The 16,231-nt window shown below is 43.8% G+C and overlaps 1 protein-coding gene across 1 annotated transcript in view; it reads left to right on the forward strand.

The window, feature by feature from the left end:
* The first annotated feature begins 6,810 nt into the window (after nucleotides 1-6,810).
* Nucleotides 6,811-16,231, forward strand: part of RNF8 (ring finger protein 8) — a 35,462-nt gene continuing 26,041 nt past the window's right edge. The window contains exons 1-2 of the mRNA XM_025990846.2: nucleotides 6,811-7,139; nucleotides 14,091-14,219. Coding sequence (XP_025846631.1) covers nucleotides 7,029-7,139; nucleotides 14,091-14,219 — 240 coding nt within the window. The 5' untranslated portion in view covers nucleotides 6,811-7,028. The remainder of the gene's footprint in view (nucleotides 7,140-14,090; nucleotides 14,220-16,231) is intronic.

The following is a 16,231-nucleotide window of genomic DNA, read 5'->3' on the forward strand; positions in this document are numbered from 1 at the left end:
CTGATTCTTTCAGCACAGAGTCTACATTTGGGAGTGGGCAGAGAAGAGATGTAAAGTAAGAGAAAAGGTTGAGTGAATGAGAATGTGGAGGCATCAACCCCGCTGCCCCACCCCTACACAGAGGCTGGATCACTCCATCTGGGATCTTACCTCCCCCCAGACACCGTGAATTCTCCAAGTCTAGAGAACCCATCTGTATATTCACTGCCCACCCCTCCTCCAAGATGACTAAAGGCAGCAGTCTATTGAAAACTTGGTCTGTGATCTCAGGATTAGAGAGTACTGAAGGAGAAACACAGGACTCTGCTTGAGATGCTACATCAAGATCCCTTTCTTTGCTCAATCTTTTGAAAACATAATAAAAAAAATTCTGCCTCACCCTTATTGAACCTCACAGTGGGGAACCATGCTTCAAATCAACGGGCAGAGCTGTGCCCCCAAAATGGATCAGCCCTTGTTCACAGAGGGAACTATTTGCTTTAGACATTTTTAAAAACCCATCTTGCTTGGAGATGGGTAACAGAAGTCTAAAATTGATTGAAGGGATTTCTAACTTTATAATAAACCAATTTAAAGAGGAGGAGACATCTTGTTTTCATGTCTTAGACAAGAGAACATAGAGAAGGCATAGGGAGAGAGATGTTATACCTGCAGGAGGTGGCTTCTGCAGAAGCTGACACTCCATTCTTCTACAATAGTAGCTAACAGTTCTTGGGTACTTACTGTGTACCAAGCAAAGCTATCTTACAGGAATTCACCAGACTAATCTTCCTAACAGTCCTGTAAGTTGATGTTATCCTTTTCATCACCCTTATCTTATAAGTGGGGAAGGTGAAGTTTGAAGAAGTCCCGTATCTTGCCCAAGGTCTCATATCTAATAAGTAGCAGAGCTAGGATTTGAACTCAGGCAACCTGGCTCTGAGCTCCACATACCTCTCCACCATGCCATAGTAGCTTCTGGTTTCCCACTGAATTAAGGCTTAACCTTACATGAAAGCCACAGAGCAAGCAAAATGGGATCCCTTGTACTCCTTCCTTATACCACACCTCTGTTCCAGGGAGATAAAAAGAAAGGTAATGGGAAAGAGGAAGAAGAAGAAGAGAAAGCTTTGTCATGATCATTTTAATTCATAAGCTTGAGTTCTAAAGTCTGCCAGAAACAGCTCACTGTTCACTAAAATTCATGCTTCCCTTTCCATAGGATAATTTCTGGGAACTGGCTGATTAACCAGGGATTACATTTCCCGACCTTTCTTGGAGTTGGGTGGGATTATGTGACCAGTTCTCTCCAAGAAAATGTGAACAGAGGGAATGTATGTCACTTTGGGGACAAGACAGTTACAAAGCAGGTGTGCCTTCCCCATTCTGTCTTCCCCTGTTTTGCTTTGTAGATGCAAAGGACTGCAAGCCCTGGGGAAGAGAGAAGCCACAGGGTAAAAGAAGTCTCAGTTCCTGAATGACTCAATGAAAGGCTATCCACCAATCAGGAACACTACACTAGACAAGTATATAAGAAATAAACTTCTTTTGTGCTCAACCACTGAAACTTGGGGCTTGTATCTTACAGCAGCTAGTATTACCCTAACTAATGCAGAACAGATAACCAATGACTGTCCGGCCACCCTCCCCCAACACCTTTCCTGTTCTAGTTTTGTATTGCTATAGCACAAACTACCCCAAAACTAAGTGGTCTAGTACAGCCACTGTATTGTGCTCACAGACTCTGGGTAAGGAACTCAGGTGGGGCACAACAGGGATGACAATTCAGGAATATCCTTTGCAGGAATAGGTCTGGAAAGACTCAGAGGCTAGGGATTGTTCACTATTGGGGACTGCTATCTATCTAGGGCCACCTTCCTTCCTATGTCTGGCAGTTGACACTGGGAATCAGTTAAGACCTCAACTGGAGCTGTTGGCCAGAACATCTATATGTCACCTCTTCAGGTGTGTGTTCTTTCCACATCCTTGTGGGGACTGTGTTCCAAGAGCATCCCAAAAAGCTGAGTGGAAGCTGTATTATCTATGATGGCATGATATCACTTCTGCTGGTGTCACATGCCCACCTAGATTCCAGAGGAGGAAATGTCGATGCCATCTCCAAATGGGAGGAGCATCAGTATCACGTTGTAAGAGTATGTCAGCTAGGGGATCTTATAATTATCTTGGAAGACCATCTGCCCCACTTCCTTTCCATAGTTCTCTCCTCCATTTCCCTTCCTTCTTCTTGTCCTGTGCTTTCTCCTCCTCTTCCTGCTTTCCTTTCCCACTTCACAAGCCTTCCCACTGTCAACTTTCTAACATTCCTCAGCTCTATTCAGTTCACGTCAATTGAGCATACCTAATGAGACAAGTGTCTGATCCACAGACACAGATAACACCCTTCCTTTTCTGCATCCTGTTCTCTCTCTTCCCCTCCATTTTTCTCCTCTTGAGATGGGTATAATGCAACATTTCCCAACCTTACCACTGTTGTCATTTTGGACTGGATAATGCTTGTTGTGGGGTTGTCCTGTGATTTATAGGATGTTTTGCAGCATCCCTGGCTTCTTCTCACTGGATGCCAGTAGTACCCCTGCCCCTGCCATAACAATAAAAAATGCTCCCAGATATTGGTAAATGTCCTGGGGAGGAGGGGGCAAAATTGCTCCTGGTTGAGATTCACTATATGAAGGGAGTAAGCAGGGGAGGTGGAGTTAAAAAAAATTCCCAAATCTTAGAAGGCAGTATCTCCAAACTCTTTTGCTCTTGCACTCTTTGCAACAAAAGAAGGGCTGAGGATACAGCCCAATATAATCATATTTATTTATTCATATCTATATATATCCTCCTTTTATGTAAGTATAAAATATCCATAAAAGTAGACTTTTAAAAAAAGGATAGGATAAAAACATAACTAGCTATCCTAATATATTCTTCCCTCAAGCAAATGGTCATTTGTGTACTTCCTGGAGTATGGCCATTCCACCTTAGAGACCACTGCTGGGCTGTAATGAGTGCAGTCTTGAGGGCTTCATAGGTCCGAGCTCACAGCCCTGCCATCAGTTCCCAGTACTGCTGTTTACTAGTTGAGTTACATTTATTAAGTCAATAAAAATGTCAGGAATATAATTGAAAATAAGACATAACTCTCAAGAAGCTCATGGCGAGGAGACCTTGGGCAACCCAGTAGTCTCACTTACCTCATAGGTAAGTAGGGATATCTTGCAGAATGGTAGTGAGGATTAAGTAAGATAATATTTGAAAAGCATATAATAAGTATTCATAAGTGGTACTTACTACCTCATTGTAGGGCCATTTGTGATAATGAAACACTGGACAGAGCCAAACTGTATATCATTCAATGATTGGTTGAAGAAACAATGGTATATCTGCACAATGGAGTATTACACAGCTGTAAAGAGGAAGGTGTAATATAGATCTATATTGCTATGGAGTGATCTCCAGGATATGTTGTTAAATAAAACAAGGTAGGGGGGTGGGAGAGGGTCAAGTAGATGAAGCACAAAAGACTTTAGGGCAATGAAACTATACTGTATGATACTATAATACTATGCACATGCCAAAACTCGTGGAACTTCACATTACAAACTGAGCCTTAATGTATATGAATTGTAAAAGATCATTGTAGGAGGTCAGGGGATCCTAGATAGAATGCAGACTGGGACAAAAGAATCTAACTATGAAATAACCTCTTTGAAGGGGGTAGGGAAAAGGGTGCTGACCTAAGTAACTTTGGAAATGAGTAAAGTCTGTAAGACTCAAAGTCAGAGACTTGTGCATAAGTAGTGTATGTACTCTAGTTGAAAACGTGTTTCCCATGGGTATATGGGTTAACAATTCTGAAAACACTGTATGTGTACTGGAAATGACGATTAAATAAATGGATGGCATATGGTGGGATCCAGGCTTTTCAGTTTTTAGAGTGGAAGGTTACAAATAAGCAAGAGTGGGGGATGGCTAGAATGATCCAGGTGCCAGGTGGTAACACATTAGAGTGATAAGACTTTAGTATGCACACATTCAACTTACCAATGGAGATATATGTGTTACATATAAATGCATACATACACTATTAACATTCACAGATATGTGGATATAGAGGAGTAGTATTCATTGAAATATTTACTTCCCTGTCAGCGGAGAGAACCTAGAAGCAATAAGATTCCAGTGGCAACAAACACACTTAGTGTCTAGATCTTGGTTTCTAATACCATTTCCCAGTAAAAGGAAGCAGGGCTCCTTGGAGAAATGGCTGACTCTAGATCTAGGGCATCTTGGGCCAGAAAGTAAGGATATGCTCTATAAAGCACAATGATGGAAGTATGTCAAAGGGACAATGTAGCCAAAGTAGGAACAATTTTAGCAACAAAATAAAGTGGTATTGGATTATAAAGGAAAGTATAAAATAAGTATCCATGAGTCCTTACCAATATGAATAAACAATTCAAAAAGTAAATGGGGGAGAAGAGACAAATTCCCTTCTTCATGCAGAAGAATTATTTTTTTTAAGATTTCTTTATTTTAGAGAGAGAGAGAAAAGGAGAGAGTGCATGAGCCGGGAGAGGGGCAAAAGGAAAGGGGAAGCAGATTCCCCTCTGAGCACAGAGACTGATGTGGGGCTTGATATAGGGCTCAATCTCAATGCTGAGATCATGACCTGAGCTGAAACCAAGAGTGAGACAGAGGCTTTAACTGACTGAGCCACCCAGGTGCCCCTTCCATGCAGAAGAATTATAAACAATTTATGTAGATACCCTGCTCTTAAGAAAGTGGAGCATAACTCCCTACTCCTTAAGTGTAGGCTGTGCATGGTGACTTCCTTCAAAAAAGCACAGTATACAAAAGGGGAGAAAAACTTTATAGAAGAGAAACGTGACAAGCACTGCCTCAGCCAGATGATCAAGGTTAACATCAATAGTGATAAGTCATGTTAAGAGTATATACCTTCAGTATGATATGATGAGAATGACATTTTATCTCTATGGTCTTCCTCCTTAAAACCTATAACCCCAGTCTAAGCATGAGAAAAACATTAGACAAATCTCAATTTGGGGATATTCCACAAAATACCTGTCCAATACTCCTCAAAACTGTCAAGGTCATGAAAAACAAGGTAAGTCACAGCCAAGAAGAGCCTAAGGGGACATGCCAACTAAATGTCAGGATGGCCTCTAGATGCACTTGCTATTCCTGGGACAGAATGCTAAGGTGGGATTGGAGGCACCAACAGACATGTAATCCAAAGAATAGGAAAGCATCTGCATGAGTACAGTTGTGGCTCCCACCAATTTTCCTGTCTGTGATATTATAGGCTGAAATTCTTTTTTTAAAAAAGATTGATTGATTGATTGATTGGGGGATGGGCAGGGAGGAGGTGCAGAGGGGGAGGGAGAGGGAGAAGCAAACTCCATGCTGGGCTTGGAGCCAGCACAGAGACCCTAAGATCTTGACCTGAGCCAAAACCAAGCTTGACCCACTGAGCTACCCAGGTACCCCTCAGGCTGAAATTCTTGATATGACCGTGCCACACAGATAGAGCTCCAGGCTGGGGTTGCAACCATGATTAGGAAATTAGGTTCTGGAAACAGAACTGAATTGGCATTCTACTCTACCATTTAACTTGTTACTTCGAGAAGATTGCTAAACCTCTCTGTGCCTCTTTTCTCATCAAACTTAAAATAAGAATTATAATTGTAACCACCATCATCACAGTGTTTGTGAGGAGCATATAAGATAAAGTATGTAGGGTGCTTGGCCTAGTACTTGGCCCTTAGTTCTCAATAAATGTTAGCCCTTTAATGTTGTGCTTTGTATGATTCATTTAGTATATGTGTTTTCCCTTGACAGAATATAGGAAAATTGTTAACCAAGTATCGGGAAATGGAAAAGACAAGAGGAGGTGTTATCACAGAGGTACACACTACAGGGAGCAGCTACCACACTATAGTGGAGGATCAAAGAAAAGAAGTTCAGGTGGTGGTGGTGCTTTTAATAGCTTTATTGAGGATAATTTACATATCATAAAATTTGTCCAATGAAAGTGTATGTAATGCTTCAGTGACTTTTCAGTAAACGTCTACAATTGTGCAATCATCACCACAATCCAGTTTTGGAACATTTCTATCACCTTCCCAAATTCTCTCACGTCCCTTTTCCTTTAGTCCTGGCCCCTGCGCCTAGCCCCAGGCAACTGATTTCCACCTCCATAGATTCTACTGTTAAGTTTTGAAAACTTCAGTAGTAAAAAGAGGTCATGCAAAACAGATGCTATTTAGGAACAGATTCAAAACATTTTGTGCTCTTTTTACGTAAGCTCTACACCCAAGGTGGGGCTTGAACTCACAGCCCGAGATCAAGAGTCTCATACCCTACTGACTGAGCCAGCCAGGTGCCATCAGTCGTATTTTAAAATTATCACAAGCTTGGGACATCCGGGTGGCTCAGTGGTTGAGCATCTGCCTTTGGCCCAGGGCGTGATTCCAGGATGCGGAATCGAGTCCCACGTCGGGCTCCCTGCATGGAGCCTGCTTCTCCCTCTGCCTGTGTCCCTGCCTGTGTGTGTGTGTGTTTCTCATGAATAAATAAATAAAATCTTAAAAATAGATGAATGAATGAATAAATAAATAAAATTGTCACAAGTTTAAAGTCGTTTAAAAGTTGGTTATAGTTTTAGGTAACGTGGAACTCACCATAAAGCAACATCAAAAATTAAAAGGGACGCGGGTAAGGTGAGAAGCAGCTCCACCTAGGGGCGGCTTGCGGGGCGACCCCGTCCCACCTGGAGCGGAATCGCAGCACACCTGCGCCCCCCTCTACGCGGCTTCGCCCCGGCGCAGGCGCAGTGACTCCGGTTTGCGGCCGAGAGGGCGGGGCGCGCAGCCCGAGCGGGAGTTCACATCGATCGCGAGCGCGTAGCGATTGCTTCTGTCTGTTGTTTAGTTATGGCGCCGGCGACGAGGCTGAGAGGCGGCGGGAACCCGGGCGGGGGTCTCGCTCTGTGCTGACCGCGACCTGGGGCACACGGGGCTATGGAGGAGCCCGGCTCGTTGGTCACGGGAGACCGCGCCGGTGGCCGCAGGTGGTGCTTGCGGCGGGCCAGGATGAACGCCGAGTGGCTGCTGCTGGAGGACGGAAACGAGGTGAGGGGGAGGGGCCCTGGGGCTGGGGACCGGGTTGGAGGCAGCGGGGCCGGGGCGTCCGGGCGGGAGGGATGAATGGAGCGGGGAGGTGGGGGCGGGCCGGAGCGGAGACAAGTGAAGGCGGGTCGGGGGTCGAGGTGCGAGGTGTTTGGGGTCGACTGGGGACCGCTCGGGAGGAAAGATGGCCCCTTTGAGAGCGGCCTGCGCCTGCGGGGCGACCTTGGGCGGGAGGCCGGGTTGCGGGGAGGCGCTGGAGGGAGGGGCTGGGCGAGCCGCGGGCGTGGGAGCTGAGCCGACCAGCTGGCTTGGGAGGGGCCTGGGGCGGCGCGGGGTCGGGTCGCGCCCGGCCCTGAGGGGCCCAGTCCACCTCTACCGCGAGTGACCAACAGCCGGGGGTCCGGGTTGGTGGGTGGGGGCAGCGGGAAAGCATGAACTTTCTCGAGTTTAGTTTGAAAAACACTGAGTTTGGGTTATGTCCCTTCAGATGCGCGCACTGTAATGTAAAACTGTCTTCCTTTCCAACCCTTGGGGGAAATCGACGCTCTAGGAGGATCCACATTTTATCCTGTGAGCCTTTTTTTTTTTTTTTTTTAACTAAAACAGTTGATAATTTTATTTTCACATTTCACAATACAAATGAAAATTGCCCTTTTTTGGGGGGGGGGGTGTCCCACTACTCCCCTGCAAAAACTATTCTCTCTTTGATAGGAAGGGGAAGCAAGTCTTCCTTGTCATGCTGTTAGAAAACACCCAGAGACACAGCACCAGGATATCCTGGTGAAGTAGAACAAGTAATATAAAATGAATATAAAGAGGTTTCTGTCTCTCCTTATCTGTCTGGTCGAGTCATTCCTTGCGGAGTGGGCACCATCATGGGACGGGCAGGAGGTCTCATCATTGGGGGCCCAGGCATCATTGGCATGCGGCCTCCCAAAGGTGGCCTCATTCCAGGAGCAGGTCCCACTGGCATCATCCCAGGAGGAGGAGGGCCCATCATTGGCATCATGGGAGGGCCCCTCATATGGGGGGCTGGCATCATACCAGGGCGAGGAGGCCCCAGGAGACTGGGGGGAGGTGGGATCATTGCCCCTGCAGGAGGAGGAGCAGAGAATGGAGTAGGAGGTACTTTTCCTTGTTGAAATGCTGGGTTGTTTTGTCGATGAGGCTCTGAGCCTGCTCTTCATCCATTTCTGATAGTAGTCTTTCACATTCTCTTTGTGTTTCCTACCACTGCAGTGTGTCTTTCTCACAGATGGAGAGCCATGGGTGAGGTATGTGTCGCAGTAGTCACAATAAAACTTGGGCATGTTGCTCTGCAGGCCATTGGCCACTCCGCCCCCTGTAGTGTTTTCTATTGCAGTCATGAAAGCAAAAAAGAAACGAGAGAAGGTGAAGCATGGCTCCAGTTGAGGGCAGTTGGGGTGGTGGTTTAGAGAGGGTGCTAGAAGAGGAGGCAGAGAGAGTTAGAGTGCAATCAGCTTGGAAAGGAGAGCTGGATCAGGGACCAGCTTGTGGTGGTGACTGGGAACCATTGGGTGTTGGAAATAATTTGTAGGAAAGATAAGTCTTGATCATTGTGTACATTGAGCTAGATTGTTTCTGCAAGCTACATAGTCTCAATTCAGTCTCCCAAATATTTATTATTTATGGTTTTTTTCCTGTGTTATGAGAGGGATAAATAATAGCAACTTTGCCCTCAAAGAATTTATTGCTTGAATGGAGAAAGACACTTTTATACAGTGAAGTATCTGAGAACAGCTATGCAGGCTGTACAATCAAATGCCAAGATCTAGATTATTTAGCACTATCCTAGAACAGTGGTTCCTCCAGTTAGGAGATTCAGGTCCAGCCTTAACTTGCTAGATCAGGAGGTTTTATTTTTATTTTACCTATTTTTTTTTTATCAGGAGGTTTTATTTATTTTTTAAAAAGATTTTATTTATTTATTCATGAGAGAGACAGAGAGGCAGAGACACAGGCAGAGGGAGAAGCAGGCTCCATGCAGGGAGCCCGATGTGGGACTCAATCCGGGGTCTCCAGGATCACATTCTGGGCCAAAGGCAAGGCTAAACCAGTGAGCCACCGGGGCCACCCTGATCAGGAGGTTTTTTTTTTGTTTGTTTTTTTGTGTTTTTTATTTTTATTTTTATTTTTTTATTTTTTATTTTTTTATTAGTGTGGTGTGAAAAATGATCAGGAGGTTTTAAAGGGTTACTTGTGTGCTGTGATTTGAAGAACACCAAGAGGACCCCTCTGCTCCAATCTCTTTTTCTCTTTAGGTATCAGTGCCTAAAAGTCCACATTAGGCACACATTCATTTTTTTTTTTTTAAAGATTTATTTATTTATGATAGACATAGAGAGAGAGAGAGGCAGAGACAAAGGAGGAGGGAGAAACAGGCTCCATGCCGGGAGCCCGACGTGGGACTCGACGTGGGACTCGATCCCGGGACTCCAGGATTGCGCCCCCGGCCAAAGGCAGGCGCTAAACCACTGAGCCACCCAGGGATCCCCCACACATTCATTTTTTTAAAAAGATTTTATTTGTTTATTTATAGTATGAGAGAGAGCGTGCACCCGTGCGCAGAGAGAATCTTTTTTTTTTTTTTTAAGATTTTATTTATTCGTGACAGACAGAGAGAGAGAGAGAGAGGCAGAGACACAGGCAGAGGGAGAAGCAGGCTTCATGCCGGGAGCCCGACGTGGGACTCGATCTCAGGATTCCAGGACCGCACCCTGGGCCAAACAGGCACCAAACCGCTGAGCTACCCAGGGATCCCCCTTTTTTTTCTAAGATTTATTTATTTATTTATTCATGAGAGACAGAGAAAGAGAGAAAGAGGCAGAGACACAGGCAGAGAGAGAAGCAGGCTCCATGCAGGGATCCTGACATGGGACTTGATCCCGCTACTCCGGGATCACACCATGAGCCAAAAGCAGACACTCAAACGCAGAGCCATCCAGGTGTCCCAAGAGAGAGAGAATCTGAAGCAGATTCCCCGCTGAGCACAGAGCTGGACTTCGGCTCCATTTCACCACCTCAAGATCATGACCTGAGCCAAAACTGAGTTGGGTGCTTTACCTCCTGAGCCACGCAGGCACCCCTAGGCACACATTATTTTAGTTTGAGCACTGACCTTTCCCTTCCTGGCTTTTTCCAGAAGCATTTACCTTTGAGAAGTTTAACAAATGAAGATTTTTTTTTTACTTTTTTTTTTTTTTTTAAGATTTCTTTATTTATTTATGATAGACATAGAGAGAGAGCGAGGTAGAGACACAGGAGGAGGGAGAAGCAAGCTCCATGCCGGGAGCCTGATACGGGACTTGATCCCGGGACTCCAGGATCACGCCCAGGCCAAAGGCAGGCGCTAAATCGCTGAGCCACCCAGGGATCCCCAACAAATGAAGATATTAACATCTGAATATTAGTAGCTGTACTTTACTTTGTTTCGGGCTTGGGCTTTTACATGTATTTCTTAATTTGAGCCCTGCAAATGTTCCACACTCAAACACAGTCTTATAAAATACTTAGTCAAATGTTACTGTTCTTTTGGAATGTGAAGGTGGGTAAGGACAATGGTTTGCAAAAATTGTTGTAAATTGAAACAACCCTCAAGTTTTGCATTGATGATTTGTTGGCACTCAGTTCTCACAGGGAAATTTACTTTTATGTGCAAACGATGCCAGGATATCCAGATAAGTTCACCACAGACTCTTTGCTGTACCTAGGTAAATTGTAGGACCAGACAGTAAAGGGAAGGGTGAAAAAGAGTCGTTCCTTACTTCCCTGGATTCAGATTCTATAGGAGGCTATTTCAGAAAAAGGCACTCATCTTCCTTTTCTGTAATACTTTATCCAGACAGCTCACAATGGCAATACTGTCTCCTCTCAAGTATTAAAATGGATATGGAATACTTCCTTTATTAGAAATAAAGCTACCAGGGTGCCTGGGTGGCTCAGTTGGTTAAGCAGCTGACTCTTGATTTCAGCTCAGATCATGATCTCAGGGTTGTGAGATCGAGCCCCACATCAGGCTCCCTGCTCAGCTCTCTTTCAAATAAAAATATTTTTTTTAAAAAAAAGCTGCCTACATGAAAATTCTTACTCCTCCAGAATGACAGATAAATCCTTAAACGTTCCATCTTTAAAATTTTTTAAATTAATTAATTATTTTAAGTAGGCTGCACGCCCAACATGGAGCTTGAACTCACGACCCTGTGATCAAGAGGCAACCCTGAGATCAAGAGGCACATGCCCTAGGGCCCAGCCAACCAGATGCCCCTAAACATTCCATTTTTAAATATATATATATATAAAGTCAGAGGAACTTGGATAGTAAGTGGAATTTCTGGCTAGCTGTTCAAAAAACTGAAGAAATTAAGTCAGATTGTAAGTTCCTGGCTGCTGCTCTGTAGTTTCTAGTGGTAATAACCCAGTTTCCAACTTCTGACCTAAAAAAATGCTCGTCCTAGAATCTGGGAGGACTCATAAGCTCTATTCTTCCATTCACTCACACTTATTAAGCTCTGTCTGTACAGAGATACAGTGGTACACAAGATAGATAAGTCCCTGTTTATGAAATGTATATTCTAGTAAGGGGTGGAGAATAGGTAAAGCAAACAATGATTTTGGATTGTGACAAATGCATGCTAACAACATTAAGGAATACAGTGGTAGGGGAGGGAGCAAGCAACAACTTTAGGGTAATCAGGGCAGGCCTTTGAGGAGCTGAAACTTGAAAGATGAGAAGGAGCCCATGCAGATGTCTCAGAGAAGACTTCTAAGTAGAAGGGACTGGAGAAAAGGTCCTCCGGTAGTGATGTTTCTGACTGTGGTATAAGACTAAAGAATTGTAGGCTATGGAAGGAAGAGTGGATTGTTAATATAGTTTGGAAAGAAGGGAAATGGTCTGATTTAAAGTTTTTACGTTACCACCCCAACTGCTGTGTGAAGAATGAAGTTGGTCTGAGTGAGGGAGTACAGGGCAGGAGCAAAAACAGCTGGAGATCACATTGTTTGGACTAAGGTATTGGCCATAGAGATAGAATTGAATAGATTTAGAATATATTTGAATTACAACCAGTAGAATTTACTGCTGATTTGAATATGAGAAGAATCAAAGTTGGCTTCCAGTTTGGGGCTAAGCAGTTGCTTGGATGGTAGTGTCAGTTACTGAGATGAGAGTTATAGGGGAAGAACAGATCGGAGGGACAAGGAGTGTCATGGAGGTCTTAGAGGGACTGAGGAAGACAGGCATGATTCTGAAAGACTTTCAAAAGGAACAAAATGGGTAGCTTTTCGAAAACCACAGACCATTTGGCTTAATGTTCCCAGCTAAGGTTGTTGTGCTATAGGATTTGGTGTCACATACCAACTGGTATCAAGTCATTATAGAGGTGGCTTGTAGGCCAAGAAGAATAAACAGGACATTCTAAGATCTGGATTTCAGGAGAATTTCATTTTCTCCCTTGACAGGGTTATCATAAACTCGACTGGTCTATCAGAAATGTATGGTAGGTGAGAAGTGAGGCTTCTTGGGCAGCCCGGGTGGCTCAGCAGTTTAGCACCGCCTTCAGCCCAGGGTGTGATCCTGGAGACCTGGGATCAAGTCCCATGTCGGGCTCCCTGCATGGAGCCTGCTTCTCCCAATGCCTGTGTCTCTGCCTCTCTGTGTGTGTGTGTGTCTCATGAATAAATAAAATAATAAAATTAAAATAAAATAAAATAAAATAAAATAAAGAATTGAGACTTCTTTTGCAGAGGCTCTCATGCTGTATTCAAGGATAAGATAGAAAATATGGACTCAGTGCAAAGACTTTTGATTGAATTACAACTGGTTAAAGGTGTACCCAGATTATGTGGTATAATGTTTACTATGCTTTCCTGGGAGTTTTGCCTTTGGCTACATCCTGTTTCAATCTTTTTATCTGTGTCTTAAATGAATGTACATAAGGCTTCATATCAATTTGGTGGATGAGTCAAAGCTGGAAGGGATATTGAGTATGTCTGATGGCAGATTAAAAATTCAGAAAGGTCTTGACAAGTTCATGTGATAGGCTGAACTAACAAGATGAAATTTAACAGGAATCAATGTAAGGTCCTGCACTCGAATCCAAATTTACCAACTAGTCAAGTATAGGACAGAAGAGCCATGACTTAGCATAGCAATTCTTGGAGGAGGGTTAGACCAAGAAATTTAATCATTCCTAAGCCTGAGGATACATTGGCAGCATGACAGATCTGCTATGAAAGCTAATGCAGTTTATATGCTCCAGTGATGATATCTAGAACTGGGAAAGTGATGCTTGCATTTGACTGTGTTATAAAAATTATTTTTTTAATGTGGCATCTAGGAATAAAAATAAATCAGGAGTCTCTTCACAGATCTGTTAGGATAGCAAAGAGATGCAAACCCATGCCATGGGAGTTAGGTTTGAAGTAACTGGGAAAATAGGGCTACGAAAAGAGAAGACTATGTAGACACTTTACAGCTGTCAAGCGGAACGGGGATTGGAGATTTTCTCATGGTGTTCAGGGCAGAGCCAGGGCCAAAGGATGGAATTTATAGGGAGAAAGATGCCAAGTCAAGGCCATTGAAAAATTGGAAGGACTGCCTTGTATAAAGTCTGTAGTTCTTGGTAGTGTTTAAGACTAGTTGAAGAGGGTGTGTAGAAAGGATTTCTCCATCTTAAGATGAAAGTTCAAGGTCCCCAGCTCCAACATTCCATAATTAACTTCATTCAGCTGTCTCTTCTTATCAGAACTTCTTGCCTTTTTCTACCTGGTGGCCCTTGTGATAGCTGAAGGAGATAGCTGCTAAGTTCTTTGGGTTTCACAAGAGGCTGGTTTCATAAGTCAAGACATGTGAATATTGCTGGTTGACAAGATTGTAAAGGACCTCCCTTTGCAGCAAAATGACCGATTATGTCTCTTACATTGTTGTCTTCCTAGGTGACTATAGGGCGAGGATTTGGTGTCACATACCAACTGGTATCAAAAATCTGCCCTCTGATGATTTCCCGAAACCACTGTGTTTTGAAGCAGAACGTCGAGGGCCAGTGGACAATTATGGATAACAAGGTACAGGAATCCATAGATGCTTAATGACTTTTACTGAATTTTCGTTTAGTTTTAAATTGCTTTTTTGTGTGTGCATAATACAGAATACAAAATTGAGAGGTCCGAAAGTTATCCGCTCCTGTAGCCACCCAGTTGTCTTCTGCATAGACAACCATTTCTCTATGCTACCAGAGATTAGATTATGCCAAAATGATTTCTAATAACTTGAATGAAAGTTCATTACTTTGAAGAAACACCTGAAGTGGGGCAGTAGGTCCTGTTCCAGAAACTAGACTAAGTTACTGGAGGAATTGGCCTTTGTGAGTCATAGATCCAAAGACCTGGGGAATCTGATGAATATTCTGGAGTACACCTGTGGTTCAGAGGAGGAAGGAGTTGAGCTGACTGCACTTAGCTCCTTTCCTTCCCTATGCCTTTCCATCAGACTTCCACCCTCCTATTAATCCGTTTTAAATATTTGTGTTTTGTGGAAGAGTTCCTTCGAATAAAGGATTTTCCTACTTTAAACAAATTTGAAAATCACTGGTCTGGTGTGAATACTAAGGGAGGTGAAAAATAGTGTGTTTACATTAGCAATTAGGAAATACCTAAAGTACAGATATACAAGCACCTAGGGATACTATGAAAATAGAGACTGTGCACTGAGAAAAATTCCAATGTTGACAGCTAAGGCATTAGGAAGTAGGAAATGTCTTCAGACACCATCTGCCACTGCTCTGGTTGGAAGGCTTGTAAAGACATCTGTTAGAAGGAACGGTAGTGAATGGTCTGAGACCAGTTCTGAGGTGTGTGTGGGGGTTACCCTCATACCACCAAGCAGTGCTTGGGACACCAGTGTCCTGCTATCACCTCAGTTCTGATAGCATCAGATTCCACAGGTTAACACGTACTCTTCTGACCAGCGGCTATAGATTGGAGGCTCTAAGGACACGTCCTTCCTTGGACTTCAGATGCTAGTCACAAGTCTAAACTGTTTACTTGTACTTCTAACCAGCTGGAACCAACTGGTTCTAGTGGCCTCCTCCCCCCTCTTTGGATTTGATTAATTAGCCAAACTGGCTCACAGAACTCAGGGAAACATTTGCTTCTGTACCGGTTTATTATGAAAGGATAGGATAAAGGATACAGATGAACATCCAGATGGAAGAGATGTGTAGGGCAAGGTATTCAGGAAAGAGCACAAAGCTTTCACATCCTGTCTGGGTGTCCCACTCAACACCTCTGTGCATGCAGTCACCAACCCAGAAGCTCTCTGAACCCATCCTTTTGAGTTTTTATGGAGGCTCTCTTACATAGCATGATTGATGAAATCATTGACCATTGGTGATCAATTCAGTGTCCAGCCCTTCTCTCCTCTCAGGAGGTTAGGGCCGGGACTGAAAGTTTTCAATCCTCTAGTCACAGAGTTGGTTATCCTAGCAGTTAGACCCCATTCATAGGTGAACTGAGAGTTGCATCATCAACGTAACAAAAGACACTTTTCTGTCTCACCACTTAGGAAATTCCAAAAGTTTTTAGAAGCTCTGTGCTAGAAAAAGAGATAAAGACCCAATATGTATTTCTTATTACACTTGGTATCCCTGCAGGCAGGCTTAAAACTGCTGGATTTGGGTGCGTGGGTGGCTCAGTTGGTTAAGCATCTGCCTTTGGCTCAGGTTGTGATTCCAGGGTCTTGGGATGAAGTCCCCTACTCTGTGGGGAGCCTGCTTCTCCCTCTCCCTCTGCCCTTCCTCTCCCCCCCATTCTCTCTCTCTCTCTCAAGTAAAATCTTAAAAAAAAAAACAAAGCAGATAATAAACTGCTAGATTAAGCTGTTGAGAACTACCTTCCTGATTAGGATTAAGTTGAGTTGGCACTGTGTGGAAGGAGAGGGTATAAGTGCTGAGTAAATTGTTTTGGCACTCTTGGCAAGGTATTATGAGCAGAATAGAGATTGGCACTGAAAAGGGAGCCTCAGAGATGATCAAGTTTAACCTCTTCTGGGAACAGATGGATCTGAGGCCCAGAGAGAT

Source organism: Vulpes vulpes, chromosome 1 (genome assembly GCF_048418805.1).
Source record: "Vulpes vulpes isolate BD-2025 chromosome 1, VulVul3, whole genome shotgun sequence".
In the NCBI taxonomy this organism is placed as follows: domain Eukaryota; kingdom Metazoa; phylum Chordata; class Mammalia; order Carnivora; family Canidae; genus Vulpes; species Vulpes vulpes.